Source organism: Haliotis rubra, unplaced genomic scaffold, assembly GCF_003918875.1.
Source record: "Haliotis rubra isolate DU_JTF1 unplaced genomic scaffold, ASM391887v1 Scf808, whole genome shotgun sequence".
NCBI lineage: Eukaryota > Metazoa > Mollusca > Gastropoda > Lepetellida > Haliotidae > Haliotis > Haliotis rubra.
The window spans coordinates 1-19,757 of NW_025767533.1; the positions used below are offsets into that span (position 1 = coordinate 1).

Sequence of the window (19,757 nt, forward strand, 5' to 3'; positions counted from 1 at the left end):
TTTAATATTTTCTTGTCGCGGTCAGAATATGCATACTATTGAACGGCAACTGCAGATGTGTTTAAATAAAATAAATAAATGGTGTCTTGAAAACGGCTTTAAATTTTCTTAGTCAAAACTAATTGTCTACACTTTTGTAGAACATATAAGCCTCATAACTATCTTTAAATGACACTCATCAAAGTTGTTAAAGAGGCCAAGTTCTTGGGTCTAATTTTCGACTCCCATTTAACTTTTTTGCCGAATGAAATCCCTTAAAGCCAAATGCCTGAAGGCACTCGAGTTGCTGAAAGTTGTTTCCAACTCCAAGTGGGGAGGGGATCAAACCACCCTCTTCCACATATATCGATCATTGGTCCGCTTGAAACTTGATTATGGCTCTATCGTATATGGTGGAGCTTGCAAAAGCAATGTAAAACTACTTGATTCTGTCCACCACCAAGGTCTAACACTTTGTCTTAGGTCCTTTAGAACCTCTCCTGTTGACAGTCTCTACGTTGAGGCCGATGAGCCATCTCTTGTCCTTGCAGTTTATAACACAACTTTATTCTAACGAGTCTAACCCTGCACTTAATTCTGTCTTTAATCCTCTTCATGAGGATTTGTACAACAAAAGCCTTCTCTTGTTCTGCTCTTGGTTTCAGAATTAAACCATTCATTTGTGCTCCCGGCATTGAGCTGGAAAATATATCTCCTTCCCGTCTTCTTTCTTCTCCTCCTTTGCAACTGGTCAGGCCTGAAGTTGACCTAACTCTGACAAAGTTTAAGAAATCTGAAACGAATGAATTACAATATAAACAAGAATATAATCAATTTAAACTGAAATATTACATACAAATCCTTATTTACAGATGGGTCCAAGGATGGTGGCGCGGTGGCATGTGCTACTGTCATTGGATCCAGAACAATATCTTCTCGATTTTCACAGCAGAAACTAACGACATATTAACAGCTCTTGAATATATAAATAAACAACGTAAATATAAACATACATAATCTTTTCCGATTCTCTTTCTTGTCTTCAGGCTGTTAAAAATCTTTCTTGTAAACATCCACTTTTATTAGAAATTATTGAATTGTATAATGAGCTTGCTACTGGCCAATGCGACATCGTCTTTTTGTTGGTTACCAAGCCACGTTGGCATTTCTGGGGATACAATGATCTTGCTGCTAAGGCAGCACTCAACAAATCTGTGACACCACTTCTTATCCCATACTCTGATTACAAAGCTAGCATTAGAACCTACATCCGTGATCTGATGCAAAAGAAGTGAGACACCCAAGTAAGGTATAAATAAATTACATGAAATATAACCCTACACTGGTTACACTTACCTGGGTTGTCAGTCCAGATTTGAAGAGGTCATTATACGACGATGTCGTATTGGCCACACAAGATATACTCATGCATACCTATTGAAAGGTGAGGATCCTCCGTGTTGTATCCTTTGTGATGAGAGAACCACGGTTGAATTCTCCATCATAAGGGATAAATATTTCAATGACAAAACAGTAAAGGACCGTTTTAATAAGTTAATTATTATTTAATCATTGATTTTTCAAAAGAGATAGATTTGTTAAATGAATTTTGATTAATATATTTTGTAAATAGATAAAGTTTATAATTGGTTGTTCAGATTATCAACTTAGATTGTTAGTGGCTATGTCCTCAAAGGGGGCTGAAGTAGCGTAAATTATTGTCCTCCTGAGAGGGTACGTAAGTCCCTAAAACTTTCCAAGTTAAAATTGCTCAACCATACTTTTTAATCGTAGTATATTTTTGATTTTAAATTTCGGTTTTAATCTTCAAAATGTTTTCACTTTTTATTGTATAAATTGTTTTCGTCACGATATGGCTTTGATATTGCCGATGTGACATTAAATATAACTTACTCACTCACTCACTAACTATCAAGATTTCGACCGGTTTACTACTGTTGTCCTTTTTAACACTACTCATGTATTCTCGAAATGAGACTCTGTGTGTTCCGAGGGTGTTTTGGTTTTTAAATTTAAATTAGTCATTTCACACCGCGGATTACACATGTTCTTTTAGCTCTGATATCTATTTATGCTTGGAACACTTCAACTAAGTGTTTTAATGTTTAATTCGACACTTCAAATTCACACATTTTATGTGTCAATCATTTTACCTGATGGACAGATGGGCTAATCCATTATGGTGTGTTTAGATTTGTGCAAGTAATGCTTCAGGATTAAATTATTAGTGAATGGAGGTCATATTTGTTAGTTGCATAGATGTAATTGCTGTAAATAGAGCAAATGTTAGAGATTATTAAATTCTGCTTTGTCAAATTCTAGATTAGTTTAACGTTTCTCGGAGATTAAGAAATTTTCAATAGTTGGCATGATGCAGAAAGCTAGTTGATTAATAAAGTGTTTGCACTATCTTGGTTGGTTGGTTGGTTGGTTTGTTGTTTAACGCCACACTCAGCAATACTCCAACTATATGGACGGCTTGTAAATAATCGTATCTGGTCAGATAATTTAGTGATCGACAGCATGAACATCGATCTACGTGACTGAGTAAATGAGTTAAGATTTCAAGTCACATTAGGAATCTTTTCAGCCACATCGTGACTAAAAATAGTTATAAATTCACGAGAAATACATATAATTTATAAAACCCTGTCAACGAAGGACAGTAAAATTACTAGATTTTTTTAAAACTAGATCAAAGAAAATAATATCATATACTAACAATTAACGATACGAGAGATTGCTAGCACCATACTAGGGACCGTGAGGACTTACAACACTTCTGCTTTCTGCACGGTTCCCTACCTGAATTTAAACCATCCCTTCAGCTGCGAGCGATTGTTAGTAATGTTCGATCTACGTAATATGTGATGTGATTGCACGGTTCAACCAAATCACCCGATCCCATAGTCGACAAGCACGGGTTGCTGAAGACCAATCCCGGATCTTCACGGGTCTTTTTACCCATTCTGCCACCCGAACCTATGTACATATGTGTCTGTATAACAATCTAGATACTTAATGCAACACAGTATATTTTAGTTTAATGTATAATCACGCAGGTGTATTTTTGGTTTTTCACCTGAGTCCATACCGACCATCAACTACGTTGTGTTTGATTTTGCCATTCGTTTTTGCCTGGAAAAGATTAAATCACCTTGCCACGACTGAGTGCCGCCAATCGAAACATCGCCATAGACCGCCTTGAAGCTGGGGACTCGCAGCCTGCAGTTGCCCGATATTTCATCGGAGGATCATATCTCGCCTTTGGGATTGCTTCCCTTCAGACCAATTCCCCCCAAGATCGCCCGAAAAGCGGCCGTCCAAGAGTTACCTCCCAAGCCCAGTACCGTTACATCCGGGTTGCTCACTTGCGTCATCGTCTTGCCATAGAGACTGCACAACGCATCCCTGGGTGGGGAAAAAATTTCTAACCAAACTGTCAGGAATCTACTGTGTGAAGCTGGGTTCGACAAAGAATGCCAGTTGTCGTCCCTGTTTTGAAAGACTTCCATCGACACAATCGCTTGAGGTGGTGCTGTAGAACTATAAAAAAACTGGAGGCGAGTCTGGTTCAGTGATGCATCACGATCTCCTCTTCAGCAGCCAGATGGAAGACAGCGTATTTACCGTCAGAGAAATGAACTGTTTGCCCCTAATTGCATTCGGCAAGTCGACATCCAGCACACAAAGATCTGATTTAGCGGTGATTCACGGAAATTGACAGCAAATCGGTACGGCAACGAAGTTCTTGCCGGCCACATGCTTCCGATTATATGGACCAACAGAGGGAGTTGTTCCAGCATGACAGCGCTACTTCACATACAGCACGCGTCACGGTCCGCTTCCTTGCCAATTCTAACGTCAATGGCTTGCCATGGCATTCCTGATCAAAAGATCTAATCCCGATAGAACACCTATGAGATGAACTCGATCAACGTCAAAACACGCCTCGGACACTTACACAACTGTCCATCGCATTGCAGGAAGAGTGGGAAAGAAATCCGCAAGAGCGACTGATCCAGTCAGTGTCAGTCAGTGCCAAGCAGTAATTGCCGTCAATGGTAGCCACACAAGGTGCTGACTTTCACGCCATCTTATGGATTCAACTAAACAGAAACACAAAAACAAAGGCTGCTGTTGTGTTGGTGAACTCTTTGTCTATAGACGTGTGGATTTCCACCTTTGTAACATTGAAATCACTTGAAATAATTGCTCTTAACCTAACGCAATAACTTCTTAAAATGGCTTATGCGTTTCTTTTTAGAAGAGTACATGTCATTGAGCAAGGGGATATATTAACCCTTTAGAATGATTTGTGTTATACAAGAAATTACAGACAAGAAATAGTATTCCACTGTGATAAAAGTTAACGTCGATATATACTGGACATAATTAGTTAGGGATATATGTAAATTTGAAATTCTGACTAATGATGTATTTATTCATTGACACATTGATAAAATATCAATCATAAATATACCAATATCCCTAACTTATTTTGTCCAGTATATTTCCATTCATAAGGGGCGTGAGCACTTTGCCGGGTACTTGTTCATGAATAAGACCTCCATTTATCGGATGCTGTTCGTACACATGAACCATTCATTTGATTGTTCATGTGTGCTTGTAGGCACATCTAAATAAAGATTCATGTAGTATCAATACGTGTGTTGGGTGAAGAAATAATGTTAAACCAATAGGGACAGTTATGTCCATTATTCTTTGAAGTGTTTTTATTATCATTATTGATTCACTGCCCTAGGGAAATTATTTCTATTTAAAAACAACAAAATTGTACTTATTTTGATCATCTTCTACATGCCTAATACATTACACGCGTATTAAATCAGTATGTCTGCGTGGTGTAAGCCGTTTAACCCCTTCATAACGGTAGTTATTCAAATAAACTCCGATCGGGCTAAAGCCTCGCCGCGTGTATTTAGATAACTACCTTGTAAGGGTGATTAACTTATACATACCTCCAAGTCTTTCTTTCCTTTCAGTGTAAATGTGCAGGCGTATACAACTTACAGGGTCATCACGTTACTCAGTGGCATGTACGTTTTGGAAGCGGGGCCGGTGCACAAAATACAGGTAGAAACTTCATTTCTTGATACGAATGGTTATGATTAATAATGTCCTTTTCTAAATACGTACATGACCAAATCATAGATGAAGCAGGTACTACGTCAGAATATTAACGTAAATGATACAAACACCGTTGCGAAGTTGCACATTCATAGGTTGACAATATCCTGTGCATGTATCTAAATAGGCTCCGTTTTTGTTCTACCAGGCGTCAGGCAGTCACAAATTACAGATGCAAAACAGGGTACAGAACAACAGATAACACTGGCTGCCCACATCATAAGCGAAGTGTGCTACTTGGATGGACCAACGTATGGTCTCATAACTAATGTTACCTTTATACTGTTTATTGTAAGATCCAAAATTTTGAACAAGTAAAATGTTTTGAAATTGCTTTTTCTAATTCCAGCTAGTCTCATATAACCATATATAAGCTACGGGGCAAAAAGAAAGTTATCACCGACTTCGCAAAAAGTAGAAACAAAGACGTATGTGAGATTTATGATAGTTATTGTACAAACAAAATTCATTTTCCAATAATTTGACTGAACATTCATTGTAATGATGGTCGTTGTAATTTGCTGCAATACATTAAGAAAGAGTGAAAAAAGGAAAAATTACACACAGATTATTCAAAAAGTGCATAATCGCGATAGGAGTCAGGGGACACGTCATCAGTAGCGAGTGTGACCATCCTGGGCATCCACAGACGCCAACACAAGTCTCCTCGTTGATGTTGTCAGTCGGCGGGTGACATCAGCAGGATTCCTGTTATGTAAGTCTATTTGTAAGAGAGTCTGGTCAAGTTCATGTCGGTTCGCTGGAGGTGGTACACGCTGTCTCAGCTGACGAACAAGATGATCCCAGAGATGTTCAATAGGGTTCACGGATGAACTTCTTGAACGCAGTTGCTCTCTTCTACGCTGCCATCGTTCCTGAACCGATAGAACCGACTTTCATCTGTAAAGAGCGCTCTCTTCTAGTCACTTTCTCGCGACGTACAATTTGTGCCAGTTGCAGTCTGCGTTGATAGTGTAGACGGATCAAGGCCATACGATGGAAGAGGCCATACCAATTCGTCGAAGGACTCTTCGTCTGCTGATGGTGTGTCCTAGTACTGTCGCCGCCGTCACGAATCTGTTCCGCGGATGGATGTAGCTGTCTTCGGCAGGTGTCGTGACTCTTGGTCTTCCCGATCTTAGGCAGTCTTGGGTCTGACCTGTTTGCTGGTAGCTGTTTATCAATTTACTGATGGTAAGGCCTGACTGCTGTTGAAGGTTTTTGTCACCTCACTTTGTGAAGCCCACGTGTTGCCATACCGTTCGTCCTGTCTCGTTGTGTTTGCGTAAGTCTTGGCATATTCGTGGTGGTGGTTTTGTTACTGCATGTTTGCTCTGTCCAACATCGGTATTTATACCACCATCGTACACGAGCATTTGGATCAATGTCCAAAAATTACATTTTTCAAGCTTTGAAAAATGAATAGTATTCATAGCTGCGAAGTTTTCGGGACCATGTTGCGTTTTGGTGACTGCTTTCTGCTTGGGTTCATACCTGTACACGCGTAAATCTCAGATTTCATATGGTGATAAATTAACATGTTCAAACGCACATACTGTAACAATGAAACTACAATTACATATTGCAGCTGTATGTAACAATGAGATCAACCCCTACACTTGCAACATCGACTACAGGACATCTCACATCGTCTACAGTAAAGGCAGGACACAGTACAAGAGTGGTGGCAGCTGTACCTCCCCTGGGATCTGTGCCAACTGTAATGCAGGTTTTTACCCCAGCAGTGAACGCTGCAGAAGTACATGTATATCGGTTTAGTCGATTCATTCATACTGGGGACGCTGTTGGTCAAGTCGACTCATGCGCAGCGCACGCACACGGATCAGTATCCTGTCAGCACCATATTCATGGTTTTACCAACGTGGTAAACGCCACTATGGGCTTTTTTCCCACATTCAGCTGGCACGCCGTTACAACGTCGAGCCTACTCACTCACTGACACTGGCTCTTGCGATCACTTCTAGTTTCTGGTACATCTGGTTCCAAGCTCGAAATTCACGTTGCTCATGTCGTATGATTCCTTTGACAGTGTGCAGCGCAATCGGTAACTGTGACCTGGAGACATGCACCAGCAGCAGCAACCAGGTGTGTAGTCGCTGTGAGGGGGTCGTGCTGGACCAGGCAGGACACAGGGCATATGTGGCGTCTTCTAATAGGAGATCTTGCATACGTGAGTTGCAATCGATGAATAACGAGTCAACAATATGTCCAATGTATTACCAGTTGGTAAACACATTTTAGATCGACTGGTAATATTTTTAACTTCATCAAAAATCTTAAATATTACATCTCGAGGTTATATTTGAATGTATATATTAAGAATCATACTATGGGGGAGTTCTTCATTTCGACAGTCCTGAATAACTAAGCTGGTTTAACCTGTATATGCTTATCTGAACATTCTGCCAATTCTACATTTGTGTCAACAGAAGCGTGTTCGTGGCGGAGTGACAGCACCCGGTGTTATCCCGGGACCTGCAGGAACGAGTACGCCAGAAACTGTGCCTGCTCCAGCGGCTTCACAGGGAAACATTGTCAGACACGTGAGTGAACACCCCAACTTTGTGTGTGAATGGCGTATGTTGCCAGTGGCCCAAGGCATGCTTACCTTCACAGAAGACCTGATCTTATCATTGGTTTTCAATGATTCATTCATATACTTTTCAGTGTTGTTTTGTTTCTGGATTGTTTGCATCAGTCTCAATGGATATTCAACACTGGTCATTTACTGCCACTGACATAATATATTCAAGCACTTCAAATGATTGTACCTCTTCATTTGTCGAAATCAAATGGACACCATATGCATATACGCTTTTGAACTGGAAATATCACCGAAATCGTAAATATTTTGCACTGACGTTTATCGTATTGTTCGTATATATGTACGTGTATGTTACAGTTGTAACGAAGTCCACAATAAACTACAACTTCCTAAGACTGACCACCAGCAACGGCGACATGACAGAGGCACGTCCCGACATCAACAGTGGTCCATCTCAGTCCACCAGCTCGTCAAACATCAACTCTCCATCCAGAATGTACTACAAGTTTACGGCAGAATACAAAATGGTACCTCCATCCAGACTAGCCTTCATTGAAGACTTCCGTGTTGGAATTGTCATTGGTTCTGCTACATTCAAACTAAAGAGAGGTATGCCAGAAGGGCACAAAGTGAATATGCCCAATATAGCGTTTCACCTCAGAACTTATTAATGCTTTCAAAGATCGAACGGATTTTCTAACGCAGTAGGTGTAATAATATAGTAAACTTCAAATGACTTTGCAACGGTATGTACTATCCCGCTGTGGTAAATCTATAAATACAGTATGAAGTAGAATCGACGGAACAATTCCGACTCTACCAAGAGCATGCATGGTTTTTTAATCACCATCAAACAGTTATAATCCCATGTGTTTGCAAGAACTATTGAACTCGTGCTTCTTGTTTTGCTGCTGCTGCTGAGATCATCACTCTGAACAGCATAATTCACTCACCTGACTGTGTTGTTGTACCAAGATGCAGGTGTTGTCTCCACTAAGGTCTATAACTGTGGTGGAGCCAGCCGAAGCAGCCCGGATACAGACCTGTACACCTGTGAAGGAAACCCATCAGGGGCGTCTGTACTTCCTCTACCCTTCCAACACAGAGATGTGTGAGTGCTGGGCAGATGAATATGGTTGAAATATGTGTTCTGTAAAATGAAGGGGTACAGCTCAGACTATGTTTGACACGATGGACATTTGATTGTTACTGTTTCGTAGGGTTTTCTCACCGTTACTTTCGAGTACATTTATGGTAATACGTTAGTTAACTTTTGTTTTATATTCGTTTCCGTGGTATGGTGATACTGCCTTTTTGATAATGTTACGATGGACATTCATTTGTAAACGTGTAACAAAAGCTTCTAAATATAGGAGTTCTGTTCGTGTTAACACTCGTCAAATCACAGAAATAACTTCAAAACGTAATCACTGAGGTTTAAGTGCCCATATGTTGGGAACCTTGTGAAATAGACACTGTTGACTTTACATCACAAATGCACAGTATACTAACGAACCGTTTAATTGGTTACTTTTGATTACATTTCCCGCGAAATATAGTGCTACTGCGTATCATTGCTTATAATGTTCATCATAACTATGATTTGCAAAATATTTTCATATTAATAATATTTTCAGTATGGAATTCACTTATTCAACAAGTAATGGAGGGTATGTGAAGGTCTGGAACAAGGAGAGTAACACACTAGCGACCTACTACTACAACGGTGCTACACAGACCCACACCTTTACTGTGTCCATAGACCTGGTGGATCCCTATCACTGTATTGGTACTACTGCCTGTGTTGGCAGCATGCTGAATGTTCCCGATGTTATCAAGACTGTAAGTATATGACCACAGTTATATTTCACACCCTGATGTTGATGGTTTACAGTGCGAATGATTCCATGACTTGTTTCAGTCAACAGTGAACCTCCGCTGGAGTGGCTGGTCAGATGCTGACGCAGGAGTCGACCACTTTGTGAGGGACGTGTATGAACTCCACGCTGTTGGGGATGTCCTCAAAGATAAACGTCGTCTTAAAACTCCAACATTGACAAGCTCAACTGTGAGGGATTCATTGCTGTAGTTCAAATATTTCATTAGCTTAATTTATGATTGATTAGATGCTTGAAAAAAGTAAATGTTAAGTTATACATGCTTACATGTGGTCGTGTGATAGTGCATGCGTGGGCGTGCATTTCTTTTACAAATCCTGGTGATAATAAGTAGAAGAAAAAGTCTGCCACTTGATTCATCGTTTCAAAGATCTTGAAATGTGAATTGTCTTGGTGTGTGGTCACGTGTTCACTTTACAGACATATGTTTTGTTTTCATATGTACATGTTTCAGACGACCAACAGCTACACACTGACTGAGGTAGGCGTGTACTCGGTTGTCCTAACTGCCTATGACAGGGGAGTTAATCACAGAAGTACAAGAAGAATCCTGATATATGATGGTACTTCATCTGTAACAACACAAGCAAATACATCTCTCCGTGTGACAACAGCATCATCAGCAACATCAGAGTGGCAAACTACGTCACCATCAGTGACAGTAGACTGGACCAACAGATACATCAACACAGTCCACCACAACAACAAGTGGCTCCTGGGCGTAGCTTCTCTGGGTGACATCGGCTCGGGCTATGATGATAACGATGGAAGCAGAGATACAGGTGATGTCAGAAATCCTCAAGGTATGTGGTGTACTCGAATTCAAGACATACTAGTTAGCCTTTGGTTCCCTTAGATAAATGGTGAAAATCATAATTTTACAGAGAATCAGGCGGCATGATTCATAGTAAATGTAGATTGTCACCTTATTGAAACGCACGTTTCCATATGACAGGGATGTAGGGTAGCCTTGCGGATTAAGCGTTCGCTCCTCATGCCAAAGACCCAGGTTCGAATGCCCACATCTGTACAGTGTGAGAAGCCTATTTTGGTGCCCCTGCGGTGCTATTGCTGAAATATTGCTAACACAGTGGAAAACTAAACTCACTCCTCCACTCAATACGAAAATGTTAGTGGGAAACTCTAAACACAACCAGAGCACATGCTGTGATGTGGGATCTTCATGCTGTGAAGTCGACCACCAAGGAGCGTCGTCCATTACCAGTCTACCAGCTGATAACCTGTTCACCAGTCACGGTCTGAATCAGTCACAGACCATAACACCCTCACTAGTGGGCGGGGACACTGTACGCTTCTGGGTGCGAGCCTATGACATCAGGCGAGAATTCCTTGAAGAACATGTGACAGTCCGGATCGACACATCCCCTCCGGTCATAGAAAATCAATATCAGTATGCATCGAGTGGAAGAACCTTATGATGTTATGTATGAATGCTGAAACTAGTTTCGCCATTTGTCAATGCGTATAATTCATCTGTAAGGGTCCAAACGTAACGACGTTGCAGCATGCACGATCTTATCCTGAAGGTTTTAACGTTGTGTAAAGCGACTATGTACTAAGTAGAATGATGTGTAATAATGATGTTTGAGGACATAAATCTGAAACAAACTGAAACACTTTATGCCGAATATCTCTTTCTGATTCTAGATTGGAGTTCTATGTGTACGATGGACACAGTGGCGTGGAAACGGTGGAATGGAGACTCGTACAAAAACGGCAAGATGAAGATATGATGTTATCTGTCAAATTAATTTCTACTCAAGTCTACCGTGTAAGTGACTGGTTCCGCTTGCTGTCCAGAATTTAGGTCAATGGGACAAAGACAAAAGCAACTAACACCCGTGTATGTCTACCATTATTACTCTTAGAATTTGTATTTCGAACTATTGAACCTCAATACACAGTAATAATTACAATTCTATATGAGTAAAACTCCAATGAAATGTCATCAAATTTAATATTTTGATGAACGAATGATTCCAGACTCTGGACGACTGCAACACCATGCACGATGCAAGGGATGGTAACTGTTATTGTACTCCAGCTGGTACATGTTATCATCCCCACTTCCAAGTGAAACCAGCCCTGGAAGACATGAAGGACTGACTGACTGACTGACTGAGTTTGGTTTTACGCCGCTTTTAGCAATATTCCAGCAATATCACGGCGGGAGACACCAGAAATGGGCTTCACACATTGTACCCATGTGGGGATTCGAACCCGGGTCTTCGGCGTGACGAGCCAACGCTTTAACCACTAGACTACCCCACCGCCCCACACGAAGGACGTCAAGTTGGCTGAAGGAAAGGAATACTGGTTTTAGTCAGAGTTACAAATCATGCTAAGCTCACAAGTGAACGGGAAATAAAGGTACAAGTGGCTAAATTCTTAAATGTGCTCACCTGTCATTAATTTGTGTATATAACATGACTCATGCCACAGAGTTGAACTGACAATTTCGCCACTTGTGTTTGAGTACAACCTAACCCTCAGCAAAAACAACTCTCAGTTGTAAAAAAGGGCTTATTATTGTGCTTTTGAGAAAAGGAATCATAACTAGACAGACCAGTTATATTAAGAATGTAGGAACCTTCATTGGTAAAGTCTTTAATCCCGAGGCAAGTCTGTTAAATGTGTTTATATTCAGTGTTACGGATTAGCATTTAAACTAACATGAGTATTAATAGCATCGTGATGAGGGACAGTGTTTGCTCATTAATAGCATGTGTTACATGTAAGTTTGGCTCAAACGTTATCTATTTCAAGCTTTAACGTTAAAATCCAAAATATCAAACATTTCACAAACATCAACCATAAAGGGAGTGGTCCCTCAATCTATACTCGTCCATTTGTATTAAGCCGTCGTGCACATCCCTAAACCATGTTGTCACATTCAACACAATTGTCTCAACGATAACCCTATGAGCCACAGAGTGACTGCAATGTAGGTATTATTGAGTGACATGATTCACTGACGGAAAAAGGCACCACAGAGATAGAAACTACTTTGTTCAAACCAAACTGATATTTTTCTGGTTCTGATCTTTGTACTTAAAAAACTCTATGAAGTGGGTGTTGGCCACTGTTTGCAAAAAGGTTAAACACATTTGGCAAACATATCGGTGTAGTACTGAGGTAATATGTATGTTTACGTTTGGGTTTGTTCGCTTTTGTATTGTTTGGAATAAATGCGATTTTGCCATTTGACCATTCACACAGAATGCACCCTGGCTCTGTAAACATATGCTTCAATGGAAATGATAGGTTAATGAAACTCAGCATTCACTGTGTGTTTAGATCCAAGTGTTTGGGAGTCCCCCTCATTCAGGCGTTGTCCGCGATGGTCAGTCTGGACAACCGGAAGTCGACTACCAGGACAACCTACTGCTCCACGCCCACTGGGAAGGATTCTATGATAGAGAAGATGCAATTGCCTTTTATCAGTACACGTTCGGACCAAGATGTGTACAGGGACACGAGTTTGACCTCAACAAAACCCAAAACGTTAGTCCTCCCTCATATAATTTTGACACATGAGGATATATAAAGAAAAATTCATAGTAGTTTCAGAAAAACGTTCTACCCAAGTACTCTGTACTGTAATGCCAACGCACAGGGTTTGCTTTCACATGTCTAAGCACCATTAGGGTACATAAAGGTGTAATTACTTTGGTGTTACTCTTCTGATGGCAGATGGAATCAACACGCACTACTAAAGCCACATGGACAGCGCCGTCTTGTGGAATTTTTTACATAACTGTGGTTGCTTATGATGAGGCTCAGCAGAGAAGCGATGTTGTTTGTTCAGATGATGTGGAGACGTGCAAACCATCTCCTGTCCAAAGTAAGTCAGACCGGATCTCCTTCCTCACTCTATTTCGAGGTCTCAAACAGTTCTCTTCCCAAGAGATGAGGAAGTAACAAACAAAGTGCACCGAGAACAATGGGACCTGAAATAGGGACAGACAATTATTAATTCATTGGCGTTGTCAAAAGGGACAAGATCAGGCTTGTTGGTAGAATTTGTCTTCAGGCTGTATGTAGATATATTCCAAACCTTACATCGTACTTTTTACAAGAAGATGATCCTTGCAAGTCCAAGATCCCTTCCTTACTATCGTCTGCTTTCTATGAAGTTTATCATTAGAAAAGCGTGGATGGCACGAGACTTGTCAAACATCCTGTGAAGATTTGGTATTGTCTATTAAGACACGAGGGCAGAAGACTCGAGGGTCAGTCAAATCTCCTTTCTCTAGAAGAAATGTTTTTGGCCTTTCCATTACCAATCTGGAAAATCACCTGTATCCCCGAGAAAAATTGAAACAGTGAAGTAATTGTCTTTCCACATGAGATAACAGTTTTCAGGATCAGTTTTGTATATCATATGACCCTGGCAAAGGTCTATCCAGGATATACCCTTCTTGCTTCAGTTAATTGTCGAACTGTTTAGCTTTGTTTTCTCAAATACCGGAGGTGGTCGCAAATATTCTGCTCCGTCAAAAATGGAAACATGGGCATGGCTCTGTCTCAGTGCTGTTTTAACAATTTTGTCATTAATTTATTTGTAGGATTTCTGGCAAGCATGTGGCTTTCGCACACTCAAGACGTTTGGAAATTAATTGTTACGTACAATATATTCTTAGTCGGGTTCTATACCTCCCCTTATAGCACGTCCCCATCACTAGTTTGGTTGGTTTATGTACTGGAGGAAGACTTGACTGAGCTGCGGCATTGTAGGACAGCTTTCTTCATGTCAATCTGTAACTCAGAATTTAGCGATCCTCGGACGGTTAGCCCTAAATTGGTAATTTAAGTTTGGTTCCCTTTCTAGGCCCACCACGGAGAGGCGTACATCTTTTTATTACTATCATTTTCATTTTTTACAACAATAAATAATTGTAATGATTTTGACAACAAGAATTCATAATAGAAATAATACGTCATAAATATAAAGCTATGGAGTTCTAATATCGGAGCATCTTCCTTCAGGTAGTTCATTGATCGGACGAAATCTTGTACTGGTGGTGTCGGCTACAGCGTCCGCTGTCGTTGCAGTTGCAGGCATTGTCGTTGGAGTTGTTGTCTGGAGGAGGAAACGAAGGTACTGTATTTTCCAGGAATACCTGGCACCCTCGATATGAAACCCAATTCGATTAAATTGATATCACGTTTGCATAACCTATCCAATACTGATGATGCCACTTCGCAGAATCTATTTTCAAACTCCATTCAGCTTAGTAGTGTCTGCCTGCTCAACAAATTACTTACTTAAAGGCACGTGAGTCCAACTTCATTGATGTAAGTAACCAAACAGCCACTGGTGGCCAAAGTGCTGACGTAAATCCTCCCAGGAATCATGTAGGAACCAGAAGTACCGTAAGTCCCCTTGACCCCCGGGAAGGTGGTCTATCTTTGGTTGCTAGTGGTCTATAGCTGAGTTTTAATTTCTACAAAATAATAGTCCGAGTAGGTAATATTTCTTAATATTGAATTAGTTTGTTTCATACCTAATCTGTGATGCTCAAGCAACTGTTTTACGGTGATGTAAAATTTTAACTCCTTCAACCACTACTTACTTAAATTAGTGGGTTTTTTATTACGACTCGGGCATAGTCTCAAAAAGGATATCATTTGCCAACTATCTACCGTCGTTATCATCTAAGTAAACCGGATTGAATATTATTGGTATTTTGCGAAATTAAGTTCATGCGTCAGACAATACAAAGGCAGTTTTATCATGTGCCATATAAAAGTGGGAAATGATTTGGCATTGTGTTTAACTAGTGAAAACATGTTCCTGAGCATAATACATAGTTTTGGGGAGTTATACTTTGGATTTGTTAACTGTATTTGTTAATTGAGGTTTGACAGAATGAATTGATCCGTATTTATTTATGAACTGTTTTTTTTTGTTTGAGTGACTCCTGTGATGTACATACATTGGCAATGGCGGTTATGTATTTCAGAGGCCAACCAAAGTTCTCTGACCAAACTGTGTACTACAACACAGGGCCATCTGAAAACGCTAAGCCTAAAAAGACAAAACCTGAAGACACGATGTATGACAAGCTTGATGTCAACGCACGCGATGGAGGAGCTGGTCAAGAACCATACTGTTCTATACAAACTTGTCGGTCGGACAAAACAAACATATATGAAGCTGTTGAAAATCAGATGTACCTGAACATTGGCGAACGACCGCGCGTTACCTTGAACAGTAAATCAAGTGACATATACGAAAAAATCTGAATATCACATTACATTAGTCGCACATAACTCATATGCGTAAACATTTTTAAGAAATATAGAAATCTTTTATAAAAAAACTAAACCGCCCATGCCTGTCATAGACGAGTGACGAGTTCAGGTAGTCTGACTTACTGATTGATTGATTGACTTTAGTTTTACGCCGCTTATAGCAATATTCCAACGATACCACTACAGGGGACACCAGAAATGGACTTCACACATTGTAACCATGTGGAGATTCGAACTCGGATCTTCGACGTAACGAGCAAACGCTTTAATCACTAGGCTACCTCACCGTCCCTCAGGCTTACTGACCTTGTTGATGCGTGTCATCGAATCCATATTCGGATGATCGATACTCAGTTACTCTGTTACCGTTATGTAGTTGGTGTGTAATATTGGTGGGTGCTGCGTTAAGCATGAAACATGAAACATACATTAAACAAAACAAAACACAGATGTTGATAAAACGTCGTAACCTAACGACGTGAATCTCTGTTCATTAGGTCATTCACTTGTTTATCTGGTGCAGAATTTCAAATTGTCCGAAGTGATATATTTTCATGCAGTTGGAATATGGGTTTACAACAAGCTAATATAATTAAATTTTTATTGTGTTCATTAAAATTCTGGCAATCTGTTTGGTTAACTGGGAACATTTCTTTTGATTTCATTTCTCAATGAATCTAAAAAAATAAGCCACGCCCACCGAACCGGACTACTTTCGGACCTGAGGAATGTCGGGGAATACCTTTACACAGCGAGGGAATTCCCTTGCACTCGGGTACCTTAATGAACTTTGGATAAACATTGAAGTGATACATTGTGGTAAACATAAACAAACAACTCAAAATTATCCGTGAACGTTAATAAAGTGTTTATTTAATAAAAAAGTGTTTGTCATAATACATTATTTGACTGGTTACTGTGGTTACCACGTGCAGTCAGCGAACAGTCGTCTGCAACTTGTCTTGTTTACATTCAACACGATGGCCCATTCAGGTACGGAAGTTTTGATCTGGGGAATTTTGAGTCGATTTTCGAAGATCAATCTACCGGAAACGTTGCAACTCTTAACACGGATAACATTGATTTTCGGATGATTTAGACCTGGAAGAAATTGAAAGTTTGTTAGAGATAACAGCATCAACCAGATCTACAAAAACATCGGCAAATCACGAGATGACGTGTGCAATGCAAGTCGATGATAAGCCATCCCAAACACATCGTTTCAAACGTTTATCAAGTAATGATTTACTTCGAATGGACGACTACTGACAATCAACATCCACAAAGAAACACAAAATGGGGTGTTAAAATCATTGAAACAAGTGATCTGATGAAAATTAGCGCTTATCTGCATTCGGCATCAATCCTGTTATCCTCCGGTACAAAGTATGGTACGACTTGGCCATCCATTTTGTAAGTCGTGGTCTTGAATTTCACCAGCAGCTTACGCCCACATCCTTTGAATTTGCGGTAGATGAGTAGTCAGTCATACACTGCTCATTGTCTTCGCGCCTCAGCAATCCAAGCCATGAGTGACGCTGGCTTTGAACTTCGTCACATAATGTTTATGAGCGGCCATAGGAATGAAAGTTCCGTGCGTAGTTATAGTCGCCACACAACGACTACTCAAAAACTAAGAATTAGCGAGATGCTTTCCGCCATTGTAACGCCTCGACAAGAGCATGCGCACGTTGGAACATCAGTTCATGGCATCGCAATCCCAGTCACAGCCCCTTTCCACTTGCGCAAATACTGCTGCCACTAACAATCTCAGTTCCACTAACTTCATTTCATCGGGCTTCATTTCCAATTCTCACTTTTCAAACTGTGTCTTTCAGTTCGCTGGTAATAATTCAAATGTTTGAACTAGAAACTTTGCCGTTACCGGAACGCGTCACGTTGTGTTGTTCCGCTCTGATTCGCAACCCGATGTTAGCTTGGTTGATTGACAGCTGTTTGGGGGTGCTCTATGCTGATTGGCTAATGGTTTGGTAGGCGTGTCATTTTATGTAAATGAGTCACCTGAGTCATGTCACGCCATTACCGAATTCTTACACCGAAAATGTTAATCGGTGGTAACAAAGATATCTGTTTCGATGAATTTGATTGTGTTTAAATAAAATATTGTTGAAAGCCTATAGTATTTGTTGTTGAATTTAATTATAAGGATTGACTGTGTATTTCTTTCGTTGCATTGAGGTATGAAACTAAAAACCAATGTGCAAACTTTTTGTAGAATCCGCTACGCGGATTCATACAGTTGCACATTAGTTTAATTCATACTCTATCAAACATACACAGTCAATCCTTAAATAACTAGATTAATTTGATACAATGTTTATAGTATTATTGCAGCGCGATATTCATGCCTACTTTTGTATTAACATATTCGCGTCACAGGTGTAACCTTCCTTGAATTCGTAGAAACACTACCTGGTATATATTCATCTGTGGTTTACACATGACATAGTTAGCCTTTCACTTTCCTTTCTTTGTTACAATGTCACCATGGACCACCAGTCATTTCTTTGTTATCACATTTATCGGCATCACAACATGCATCACTGTAGCTTACTGGATAGCTTGTTTTTATGTCTTGTTTTATAACAACACCTACGGTATTATTGTTAATGATGTATAATTGTCAGAAGTGTTTATAACCCAATGGGCATCTATTTCCTCGACGTCATGGCTTGATTTACGTGTCAAAAGAATTCTCTTTTTTAAATTGGAGAGATAAAACGTTATCACGCATAATTTTAGTTTACATTTGTTTGAAAATGTTCTGCAGGTTTGATAAGTATATATCTAAGGACATTTCACATAATAATGTGCCCATCCAGACGTTTGTAGAATGTCTGTATACTATGCAATCAATCAATCTACTGTTGGAGACAACAACCATGATACATACTGTGTGATATATTATATATACACTCACTGTGCCACTGTTAATTGGTTTTATTTGGTGTTCTTTTGGAGCTATTAAACTGTTCTGCGCTTTACTTGTATTCTGCGTATTAAAGACTTGATCCTTTGTCGTGAAGGTTTATATATAAGCCTCGGTCGAGATGGAACAGAGGGTCTCACAACTGGTCTGTCTTGGGTGAGGGTCGGTACTCGGATTCACTACTATCACTATGTGCTCACACTATTATTCCTGTACACAGATCAAGTAAGTATATACACGAAACGCAGTCGGTTTAGACCTATCTTTCCCGACCGAGGAAGTCATCGATCTAACCCACTCAGCCACTGATTTCTACAAGCTGACAAGTCTGACAACTGGTAGTCTGGGTCACGTGGTTTGTCTACCCCACTGACAGGTGAACGGCTCCCATGATCCAAGCTAAGAATACACAATGCCTTTGGTTCTGATATTTAGTTTGCCTCACTCAGAGACTGAGAGGTGGGAATCATCCCCAGATGTAGGGGATGTAAGGGATGTAACTCTACTAGTCATAGCACAGCGTCCCCCTGTCCTGAGGATCTACGGTAGGGTTCACATCAGACGTCTCGTGAAAACTTCAGTACTACACAGCATCTCTAGATAAACACAACAGACTGTAAATGTTTAATCAATGAATGCACTCGCAGAAGGAGATGCAAACTTGGAGCACTGTGTGATTTTAGCGATGTATGGGGAAGCAGATGAGTCGCTGGGCTCTGTATTGCACAATCGAGCAGGTAGGTTAACGATCAGAGAGACGCATCTTATGTGTCTGGCGACTTGAAAGCTATCCACGTTTTTATTCAATAACAGTTTTAGGGAAGCAAACGGTACGCTCATTCACGTCGTGCACCACGTGGACCTCTCATCCATATCTCTGCCTTGACAGAATCAATGGTAATGCACAGAAGGC

The 19,757-nt window shown here is 40.3% G+C and overlaps 2 protein-coding genes across 4 annotated transcripts; both read left to right on the forward strand.

Annotated features, from left to right (window-relative positions):
* Window positions 1–7,150: 7,150 nt before the first annotated feature.
* On the forward strand, window positions 7,151–11,797 carry LOC124261759. 2 transcript variants are annotated; one of them, XM_046696117.1, is made up of 9 exons: window positions 7,151–7,342; window positions 7,602–7,715; window positions 8,075–8,326; window positions 8,693–8,828; window positions 9,355–9,559; window positions 9,639–9,785; window positions 10,070–10,418; window positions 11,284–11,407; window positions 11,620–11,797. In XM_046696117.1, the coding sequence occupies exons 1-8, from the start codon at window positions 7,186–7,188 to the stop codon at window positions 11,367–11,369; spliced, it is 1,446 nt and encodes a 481-aa protein (XP_046552073.1). In that variant the 5' UTR covers window positions 7,151–7,185; the 3' UTR covers window positions 11,370–11,407; window positions 11,620–11,797. The 2 variants fall into 2 exon arrangements, with proteins under 2 accessions (XP_046552073.1, XP_046552072.1); XM_046696116.1 differs by having other exon boundaries at window positions 11,284–11,797.
* Window positions 11,798–11,843: 46 nt separating this feature from the next.
* LOC124261761 lies at window positions 11,844–16,481 on the forward strand. 2 transcript variants are annotated; one of them, XR_006894419.1, is made up of 5 exons: window positions 11,844–12,006; window positions 12,934–13,140; window positions 13,330–13,480; window positions 14,626–14,737; window positions 15,603–16,481. XR_006894419.1 is itself a non-coding variant. In XM_046696120.1 (4 exons), the coding sequence occupies exons 2-4, from the start codon at window positions 13,330–13,332 to the stop codon at window positions 15,883–15,885; spliced, it is 546 nt and encodes a 181-aa protein (XP_046552076.1). In that variant the 5' UTR covers window positions 11,844–13,140; the 3' UTR covers window positions 15,886–16,481. The 2 variants fall into 2 exon arrangements, 1 of the variants encoding a protein (XP_046552076.1); XM_046696120.1 differs by having other exon boundaries at window positions 11,844–13,140.
* Window positions 16,482–19,757: the final 3,276 nt, after the last annotated feature.